The sequence below is a fragment of the Protopterus annectens genome, chromosome 13.part0 (genome assembly GCF_019279795.1).
Source record: "Protopterus annectens isolate FY-2018-M chromosome 13.part0, PAN1.0, whole genome shotgun sequence".
NCBI lineage: Eukaryota > Metazoa > Chordata > Ceratodontiformes > Protopteridae > Protopterus > Protopterus annectens.
Window position 1 is genome coordinate 384,906,156 of NC_056747.1, and position 10,879 is coordinate 384,917,034.

The window sequence follows — 10,879 nt, forward strand, 5'->3', positions numbered from 1 at the left end:
TAGAGGGCACCTGGCATCTGGGGCAAGAAAAACTGAGGAAGATGGCGTTGGCTGATGCTTTTACACCCCAGACGCTCTGACGTCGGGGAAAGTGCGACATCAGCCGAGGCCAGACCCAGACTTTGGAATCCGGCCGACCGAAGGGCTGCCTGAGGCAGGACAACCCATATGTGATGACTGCAGATGCATACCTATCGGACATCTACATTTATGGTAGGTACAAAACTGTACTTTTCTCCTTCTCTGTATAATTTCATCAGGGGGCTCAAAATTATTATGTACAACCATATCCTTAATATTTCTTCCTTTTTTATATGAAATTAAAGGATATCTATATAAATGTTTTACCTTATTCTTACCCTTGAGAAGAAAATCCCAATAATGTTTAATTGTATCCACTACTTCTTGACTAAAAATATTGTAACTTGTTACAAAATAAACCTTCCTACCCCACTTATCACTGTATCCTTTACCCTCAAGTAGTTATTTAGACTCCTTTGTCCAAAATCCTGGCTTTGCTGAAATAGCAATTTCCTCATAGAATGGAGTATAAGATCTTTACTATACCCTCTTTGTTTAAATACCAAACAAGTTTGAATCAATTCATGCCACAAAACATCTGGTCATCACCTTGTCAAATGAACTTGGGGCTCCTCATTTTCAAGAAGTATTGGTTACATTAAATAGACTTGAAGGGGCTTCAGAGAATATTATTAAAACAAAAATTGAAAAACTTGGAAGGGACCTTCGTGACTATGGCTCAGGTAGAGCCTTTAAAAAGTCTAATAAAACAGGAAACCGTGGGAGTACTTCCAGTAAGTCAAAACAGCAGTTGAGTGTTTCTTTTGCCTCGTCGGATGTAACCAACAGTGCAGGTGAATCGGTAAATGAGGATGTTAGATATCCTTCTTTACCTCAACCTAAGCAACCTAATTATTGGAAGGAAAAGAATTTTCGGGGCTCTGTTAACCAGCACAATTTTCGTGGAGGAGAAAACAGATACGGCAAGAGAACACATTATAACGGCAACAGAGATGGACAGAAATTTAATAATAAAAGGACTCAATATTGACATGGAATATGTAAGTGATTTGTTAGAACATGTTGTAGTTAGGGATTTTAGTGATACAATTGTAAATTGATCTAATGTGCAGCTATCTAATACTGAACTGTCAGTGTTACAAAAAGGGTTAAAATTTGTCCCCACGGCTTTTCCATGGTGGTATGTATTACAAATGGAAATTTTTTTTTATGTAGAAAGTTACATCTAGTAGATTTTTTTGATGGTAGTATTGAAAAGGATGAAATGTTATCCACTTCATTACATGATGAAGATGAAATGTATTTTTCTTGTGATTCTTCTGCTGACTCTTTGAATGACCTAAATGCATATTGTTTACTGGACACATCACGTGTACAATATAAGAGTAGATTCATTCCTGCTTTTAATAATGAGAATATACAGCAGTTTTCAGTAATGGTAAAATATGCTTTGGAGAAGAAATTAAAAAACTTTTTTCTGATAAAAATAACATTCAATATAATCTTAGTAGAAATTAATGGAAATCATTGCTGGATTTAACTACAAGACGTGACATAGTCATTAAGCCCGCCGACAAGGGTCAGAAAATAGTAGTGCTTCATCATTCCCATTATTTTAATATGTGTATGGACCACTTGTTAGATGAAAGGGTTTATAAAGTTGTAAATAGGTCTGTATATTATAAAGCTATGGAAACTTTTAAGGGACTCTTGTTAAAAGGCTTGAGATTAGGCTACTTAACAAAACATGATATAGAGGTCAAATTTAAGGTTGAGGGCAGCTCCATGGCTAAGTTTTATTGTTTACCTAAAATTCATAAGAGCATGGAGCAGCCTCCTGGTCGTTCTACAGTAGCGGCAAATAAATACTTCTTACATGGTATAGGAAAATTGCTACATTTTCATTTTGTAAATTATGTATCAAAACTAGAATCATATGTTCAGGATTCTTTTGACTTTATTAATAAAGTCAAATCAGTTAAATGTGGTAAAGGCTTTTACTGGGTGGTGATTGATGTGAAAAGTCTTTACACTAGTATTCTACATAATGTAGGTTTAGAAGCCGTGCAATTTTTTTCTAGGGTATAACCCTTTGACTTATTATGTTATTGAGTTATTGCAATTTTGTTTAACAAACATTTTGTTTGAGTTCAATAAATGTATTTATCATCAGTTACAGGGCAAAGCAATGGGTGCATCTTTTGCACCCATGTATGCCAGCCTTGTAATGGGTTTATTTCAAGTTGAATTTTTGTATCAAAAAAGTTTTTTTATTCATATTATAGTTTTTTATGCACGTTTTATTGATGATTTAATTTTTTTGTGCAAAACTGGTGAAAATTGAGTTAAGACCTTTGTTGAAGAGTTGAACAATAATCATTTGGTTTTAGTTTTGATGGATTGCAAGTAGGAAAGAAAGTTGTATTTTTGGATCTGGAGTTAGATGTTAGTTCTGGAAATATTAACACTAAAATCCATAGAAAATGTAATGATGTTGCCCACTTTCTTGATAGTAATAGTTGTCACCTTGTCACCCCATGCATACGCTTTGTGCCTTATCCTTTAATGAGCTATTACGAGCCAGTAGCCTATGTAGTGACCCAGATGTTTTGCGGCATGAATTGATTCAAACTTGTTTGGTATTTAAACAAAGGGTATAGTAAAGAACTTATACTCCAGTCTATGAGGAAATTGCTATTTCAACAAAGCCAGGATTTTGGACAAAGGAGTCTAAATAACTACTTGAGGGTAAAGGATACAGTGATAAGTGGGGATAGGAAGGTTTATTTTGTAACGAGTTACAATATTTTTAGTCAAGAAGTAGTGGATACAATTAAACATCATTGGGATTTTCTTCTCAAGGGTAAGAATAAGGTAAAAAATTTAAATAGATATCCTTTAATTTCATACAAAAAAGGAAGAAATATTAAGGATATGGTTGTACATAATAATTTTGAGCCCCCTGATACAGAGAAGGAAAACATATACGGAACTGTCCCATGTGGTGGTTGTTCTGTATGTGTATATATATCGAGTTCCTTTGGAAAAATTAATGGACTGAAGTTTCCCTCAGCTGGTTATTTTACATGTAGTACAAAAGGAGTGATTTATTCTATTTCATGTAGTTGTAGCCTATTTTATATAGGCGAGACCAAACATACTTTTAGGGTAAGACTACAGGAACATATTAGAGATGTTAGAAGGAATAATATGGAGAGTCCTGTAGCCCTTCATTTTAACATGTTTCATGGTGGGGAGTTGCGTCATTTAAAAGCATGTATTTTGGAACAAATTGTTGAAAATGATGAGATTGCTTTAAAAGAAAAATTGCATTATAAAGAAACAGTCTTTATCTTGAAGTATGATACTTTAGCCCCTAGGGGCATGAATAAGGAATGCAGTTGGAAAGCACTTATGTAATTAATTGTTATTTAAATTAAGTAATTGATGTAATTAAGTGTTATATATAAGGGGTGTGTTCTTTTGTGTTTTTGTACTCCGAAAAGGCTGTGGCCGAAGCGCTAGAGATTGGTTTTAATAAATATGTTCTGTGTTTATAGAAGTTTATTTTGCTGCTTCTTTCAACTGGCTGAGTGGTATTTTTGCTTATTTTTTTATATTGTGGTATAGTGGAATTAGAACTCCCTTTCCTAGGAGTTGCAGTGGTCCAATGTCTGGATCGCTGTTGGCTTTGTGACTGGTACCTAGAGGGCCTATCTCTGCGCCCCTTCCTCTGGACAGGTTTTGTTTGGGAAGGAATGGACCAATGTTTTGTGGGGAAGTTCCTACTGAACCTGGAAGGCTGTACCTGTAAGAAATCCTTCACAGTCTGCATAGACTTGGCCTTGTCTTCCATTTTCTTAATGACCTCCTCAGCTTTGGGTCCAAACAGCTGGTCCTTATCCAGACAGGCGTCTAGTAACTTGGACTTTACCTGGTCAGGCAAAGGTTGTTCCCTTAACCAGGCTACCTTCTGATCACAGATCCAGTAACTGCAGCCCTGCTAGAAGCTTCCAAGGCATCAAACCCACAATGCAGGGAATGCTTGGCTACCTGGGAGCTAGAAAGTATAAGATCCGCTAGTTCCCTGGTTGTACTGCTGTCTGGTAGGGTGGACATTTTCTGTTTTAATAATTCCAATACAGTTTGCTGGTATTTCAGCATATGAAATTGACAAATCAAAGCTTTAATGGCTCTCTTTATCAATTGGAATGGGGTTTTTAGAGGAGCTAGCCCTAGTCCTCTAAGGACCCTGAATAATGACCTCTGGGTCAGCTGCAGGGTTTTCTAAAAAGATACTTGTGGGTGTCTTGCACCCTAATAATATCTGTCTGGCTTACTGGGGGCAGGGGCGAGTGAGTCTGGAGTGATTGCAGATTCCAAAAAGACATCCTTCACCACATCCAGGATTGGGGGAATGGCCAGAAGTTTATGCTGTGGCAGGTCAAGGAACTCTCTCTTTTCTTTGACTGAGGGTAATCTTGTGCTTCCCAGTGAAAATATTCCGAGGGAATTTAAAGATTCCCTGACAGGTCCTCAGGTGGGGAGGCAGCAGGAATGAGGTCGTCAACATCAGAGTCTTCAAATGCTGCAAAAGGTTGGTCTTCAGTATCCGACTCCTCTAGTTCAGACCCTTCTGACTCCTGTTCAGAAAGAGCCTCAGGGGAAGTGTCCCTCTTCCTTTTAGCTGGGGTGGCTTGGGTAGGCTGGCTTCCTCTAATTGGAGTGATTATGTCTTCTGCCATTCTGAGCAGCTGCTGTGACTGTGTGGCAGGCTGGATGGAAGGGAGTCGGTGGCTGGGTCCCTGGGAAGGGGTCTTTTTAGGGGTGGTCTTAATTTTGGTCCTGGTGGATTCAATGGCCTTATACAAGGTTAGTTTAACCGGCGGCCTGGTCATTGGTCTCTGCCTGACATCATCATTGGTACTATCTCTATGGAATCTGGTACCTGCAAAGTGGCTCTGGACCCAACCGCATGACTAAAGGCCAACATGCTGGCAGGAGAAGATGGACCCGGTGTCGTACTGGACTCCAAATGGCACAAACTGATTCTGCTTTGGGCTCCACAGCAAGAAATACTGATGTAATGGCATCGGCTGCCTCATTTTATAGCCCTGATGTCAGTCTCAGTCACCAGTCAGCCGACGCAGGAGGGAAATCAGTATTCTAGCCAGCTGAGGGCTATCCAGCAGGGATGACCCACAAGTGATGACTGCAACAGTGAAACACGAAGAACATCCTGTGGATTCCTGGGGCACCTCTCTGGAAGCAAACAATAGATGGGGCAAATATTTGTCCCACTCCCTCTTAAACTGGTATGCAAATGCCCATAGCATAGTCTTTAGTGTAGGGTTTAACTTCTCCACAAGATCATTAGTCTGGGGATGGTAGGGGTCGTCTTTAGATGCTTCACCCCACAGTGCTTCCACAGATAAGCCAGCAGGTCTGATGTGAAATTGGCACCTCTGTTAGTCAGTAGTTCTTTTGAGAAACCTAGCCTGCTGAAAATCTCTAACAAAACACTTGCCACCTTTTCTGCTTCAATGGAGGACAGGGCCACCACTTTGGTGTATCTGGTAACACAATCTACTACCACTAGGATATACTTTTTCCCTGTGGAACTTGGGGTACTCTGAGGCCCCACAATATCTATAGCTACCCTCTGAAATGGCTCCTGAATCACAGGCAAAGGTATCAAAGAAGCTTTGACCTTGTCTCCTGCCTTGCCTACATTTTGGCACTGCTCACAGGTCCTGCAGTACCCTGTTACACCTCTAGAAATCTCAGGCCAATAAATGTTCTGCATACTTGCATCTCTTGGCATGCTTTATGCCCATATGACCTGCAAAGGGAATATCATGGGCTATGGCTATAAGTGCCAGATGGCAGGCTCTGAGCACTACCAACTGCTGTATTCTCTCACCCTCTAGCCCTCCCTCAGGGGTCCACTCTCTATACAGTAACCCTTTGTCCCAGTACACAGATTCCCCCTTCCCCTTGAGAATCAGGTGCTTCACTAGCTACCTCCCTCAGGCCTTGTAATGTAGGGTCTGAGAGCTGAGCCTGTCTCTCAGCTCTCTCTTTGTAACCCTTCCCAGCTCCCCTTCCACAGGAAGTCTGGCATCCTCTGACAGCAGTGCCTCACTGTCAGCCTGGGTACTACTATTCACCTCTGCCCTTGCAGTCACTCTATCCAAGGGAATATCAGTACCTACAAGCAGCTGTGGTTCACCTTCAGTCTCACTGCTACAGGTTAGCTCCCTCTCCGAAGTAACCACCTCACCAGTCCTGGCTGCAAGTGTGCAGTCTGTCTGTGTCTCCCCCAGGCTACCAAACCCACATGCTTGTCTCCAAGCCTGACTGGGTGTAACTGCATGCACACAAGGTACTGCATTATCAAAATCATTCCCTATCAGGCCATCTGCAGTGATATCCTCAAACGCACCTACTTGCTTGCTTCCTTTTCCACACTCCCAGTCATGGTGAACCCTAGCCAAAGGTATTTGGAATAGGGTTCCTCTTAAAGCTCTGACTGGAGTAGACAGCACAAGCAAGTAGTGCTCCTCTGTAACCACTGCAGGCTTCTCAATGGTTAGGTCAGAGGCGGTGTCTCTCTTAGCAGTGGCCTGTTGCCCATTTACTAAGATAGGATATACCCTTTTGTGGTAGTTTGGTACCCTTTTTGTCTCAAGACAACTTACTGCTGTCATTCGGTCATTCCCATTTACTGGCTCTCCCAACTTTTGTTCCCCACTTTGCCTCCATGGACATCTATATGCTACATGGCCCCACTGGTTGCATTTAAAACATTTAACCCTTGGTCCTATACATGTACCTGGACTTGTGGCTTCCCCTGCTACTGGCGGACTCTGTTGGGACAGTCTGAGCTGCCCACCATGGGTTCCCTTAGACCCATGGGCAGCACTAGGTATCCCTTTCCTGTACAGTGATGCCCTGCTTGCTAGGTATAGGTCTCCCTTTTTCCCCCACTCATCTGCTGTGTTACATTCTATATCTGCTAACCAAATTCAACTATTTTCTTGATGTTTTGCAAGTTAACCCTCTATGTTCTAGTTCCCACTGTTAAAACATATACATTTACACATGTGCAATAGTTTATATATATATATATATATATATATATATATATATATATATATATATATATATATTTCTGCTGTAATTCAGTAGGGCATGCTGTGGTCACACATCCAGGCTCAGCACTGTACAAACCCTGTTCAACACATACTTCTGTACCAGCAGTTTAATATACACATAACATACAGTTCTAATACATTTGTAAACAAGCATATGAATCATGTTGATACTCACAAATGACATATGATTACTTAACAAAATTCCAGACAGCTGTGCTGGTAGTATCTCCTTATGTCACACTTCTATATAAATCATATTAATATTCACAAATGACATGCATTATTTACAAAATTCCAACTTGCTGGGCTGGCAGTCTTTCCTTTTGTCACAGAGACGATTAAAGTAAGTCCCACACAAAGGGCAAGGCTAATGATACAGAATTTGTTGAACTGAGATGTTTTTTAAGTTAGATCACACTTTGGACATGGGCTCAATGGATTTGTTTCTATGAAACCTATTTTGAAAAGAAGGCGGCTGAAAAGGTGATTTTTAAATGTATTTTCTTTTGTTTTGTTTTTCATAAGTGTTTTATTTATTTGTTTGTTTGTTTACTGATTGATTGACATTTGTTAACTGGTAAAGTCCACTGGGCCAGAAATCCATTTTCATTGGAGGCTCGGGGAGAAAAGCTTCATAAATATGACATAACAAATGAATATACAGAGCAAAAATTACAATGAAAATACATTAAATGAGTTAATTTGTGCAACAACATGTAGTTGGTAGATTGCTACAAGCATGATAATACAGAAGATACAGAAAATAGATGCAATATATATAGTATATTCATAGTGATAAGAATATGGGTGAAAGTATGGTAAGAAAAGGTGTGATATTTGCTGGAGGTAGACAAAGATGATGTGAACAGAAGAAGCTGATAGCTTGGTGTGTATGATGAGAGAGAGAGATGAAAAGAGGTATGACAGTAGATGATGGAGGATCGATGGATAAGATATGTCTGTTTATGGAGGCCTATAGTTTTGGGTACAGGGACAGCTGTGATTGTTAAGAAAGTATTTCTTTAGAGGTATTTTGAATGCATTTAATGAGTTTAGGAGGATTTATTTTCAACTGAAGTTTTTTGCTGTGTATACAGTAGCTTAGCAACTTGTGACATGTTTGAATCTCATTGGTGAAAGAAAGGCGCAGTTTTACTTGGTAGTATTTAAATGTTAGTTCAGTGTTTATAATTCTGGTCTGATGAAGCTTTACAGTGAAAGAGCTAACCTTGTTTTACAATAAACTATGCTTTTATTCGATTACTGATCTATGACATTTACAACTTGGACTGCTGCTAATATTGTTCTGCTTCGGGTATTATTTGCTATTGGAATTTTTTAATATATTGCCTCAACACCTCTGCTGTGTTTCTGCTGAGATTTTTGGTGACTGTTAAAATGGCAGTATACTTTTTGTTAGAAGTGTTCAAGCTGTATTTAATTTCATCAGCATTCTGAAACAATACACAAAATTGTTGAAGTAGGCTGCTTAGATAAATTCACCTCATTTAATACCTTTGAAACAGCATTGTGCAATTTACTTATTAACTTTTCAGACCAAGAGCATTTTAAAAGCAGTGTACTTTGGAGTTCTTGTCAGATGCATTTTCTTCGTCTTTAAAGAGTTCATGTATGCACTGTCTCGTGGAACTGGTCCACCTCTTTACTGGTATGTTTGCTTTTCTCTTGTCTGCACTGAGGAGTCCTAATTTAATTTGTACTTGTTCTGCCATTTTCAGGAGACCCAACTGCCTCATTTGGTGGAGGCTGGATTCAAAAAGGAAAACATTAGTACGACAGTACTGGATCTCATTCCACCTGAAGACTGCAGATACTACTCATTCCACAAAATGATAACACCAACCATTGTCAAGCAGTGATCATCTGATTACACTGGGCTGACGAAGGACATCACTGTGAATTTTTTAATGTCAGAAATAGACTACAATTTAGTGGTAGCTAAGCTATATTTCTCAATAAGTTATTTTTTTGTTAAAAACCACATCAGGTTGCATATCTACACAACTGCATAAAGCACATATTGTGCCCTTTTCACTTCAACTTGTGGTACTTGATGTACTGTGACAGATTCCCTTTTATGCTGCTCATTCCAGATTCCCTTTTATGCTGCTCTTTCCATTTTATCAAACCTGGACAGCATTGCAGTTTGGTACAAAACAAACACGTTTCCATTACTCTTTCATGGCTCTTTATATACAAGTCAAAGGTCATCTAAGTTTATTACCTTTTACTTTAGCCCAGTAAACAAATGTTAATAAAACAATCCCCCTGGCTACATAAGTGACCCCTTTTGAGCAAAAACCAAGGGGAAAAAAGCTCTATGTGGATGTTAACCAGGTACCTGCCCTATATCAATTTTGCTGCAAATGTTATCAGACTCCATACAAAAGAGTATGGACATAAAGCTGGGGTTTAGATTTCCTTTCTGCCTCAGCTGAACTGATCTAATTTGCTTGTTATGTGCAGCGGGTGTTTGTTCAGGAAAGATCTAAAAGGATGGCCAAAGCAAAGTTTCACCTTTCTGTACTGATAGGTTCATAGGTAGATACTAGGCTATCTGCCCTAGGGCATTTATAAGCCTAGCCAGAGTGTATTTGGCTTCCGCCTCCCTATTAGATTAGCCTACTGTGCCTCTGTAAAGTAGGTCACAAAAGGTACCCTTTTAAGATTAGTTTACTGTGCCTCTGTAGCAGGGACACAGAAGAGATCCCGGGGGTGAATTTGCGATTTCCCATCCACGCGTCCAGATTTCGCTTGAAGAGGGTCAGCGAAGATTTCAAGCAGAGGAAAAATAATGAGAAAGTCATGCACATGACTAATCACATGGGAATGATACTGGGCCAAATAACTGGCACCCACTTCAGTCTTTCCAAGTTTACTGACAAATATACATTTCAGTGGACTTGGTTACAAAAGAACTGTGATTTCTTACCTTAACTGTCTTGTAGATTCTCTTCTTTCATGTGGGGTCCCCTATGTATGATCATGGAGTGACCAGTGATCAAACCACTTTGCAGACAAAGTATCCACTGCCTCCCCTTCCATGGGAAGTCTGCACCCTCAAAATATGTTGGACTGCATAGGATAGATTTAGGCTGTATCAGCATTTAAAATGGAGATTGTAAATCTCTCCTGCTAGTGATGCAAACATTTGTGAATTTATAGATATGCACAATTGTTTGTCTACAGTAGCAAGATTTTAGTCTCTTTACTGGGGGGATGGGCTTTCTGGCTTGTTGAAGGCTGAATGATGTATGCATTTACCAGTTTTTGCACTGTAAACTGTGCAGCAGCAATTTTTTGACTGACAGCACCCATCCCCTTATATTGTCACACACCGGCAAAAGAGAAAGTGTTTTGAATCTTTTTTGGGGTTCAGATAGTAGGTAGTTCTTCCCTCTTTGTGCACACTCATGCATATGGTGCTGATGTAATACAAGGAAGCTTACTTTTTCTACATTCCTTTGTTTTGGAGTGCAGACTCTGTGATAACAAAACTAGCCATAGTTGTCATCTTTCCAAACATCTCACCTCTCCATGTTAATGACTACCCTCAATAACACTCTGTCAAGCTCCATACTACAATAGTGTCATTTGCTTGGAAAATCTTATCTGGCATCCAAATGTAAATCTATTATAATTTCTCTGTGTCTTCCTGA

General features: G+C 39.6%; 1 protein-coding gene across 1 annotated transcript in view; it reads left to right on the forward strand.

Annotated features, from left to right (window-relative positions):
- The window catches only part of GAMT (guanidinoacetate N-methyltransferase), a 306,917-nt gene extending 297,389 nt beyond the window's left edge, over positions 1-9,528 (forward strand). The window contains exon 6 of the mRNA XM_044054004.1: positions 8,939-9,528. Within this exon, the coding sequence (XP_043909939.1) occupies positions 8,939-9,079 (141 nt within the window). The 3' untranslated portion in view covers positions 9,080-9,528. The remainder of the gene's footprint in view (positions 1-8,938) is intronic.
- Positions 9,529-10,879: the final 1,351 nt, after the last annotated feature.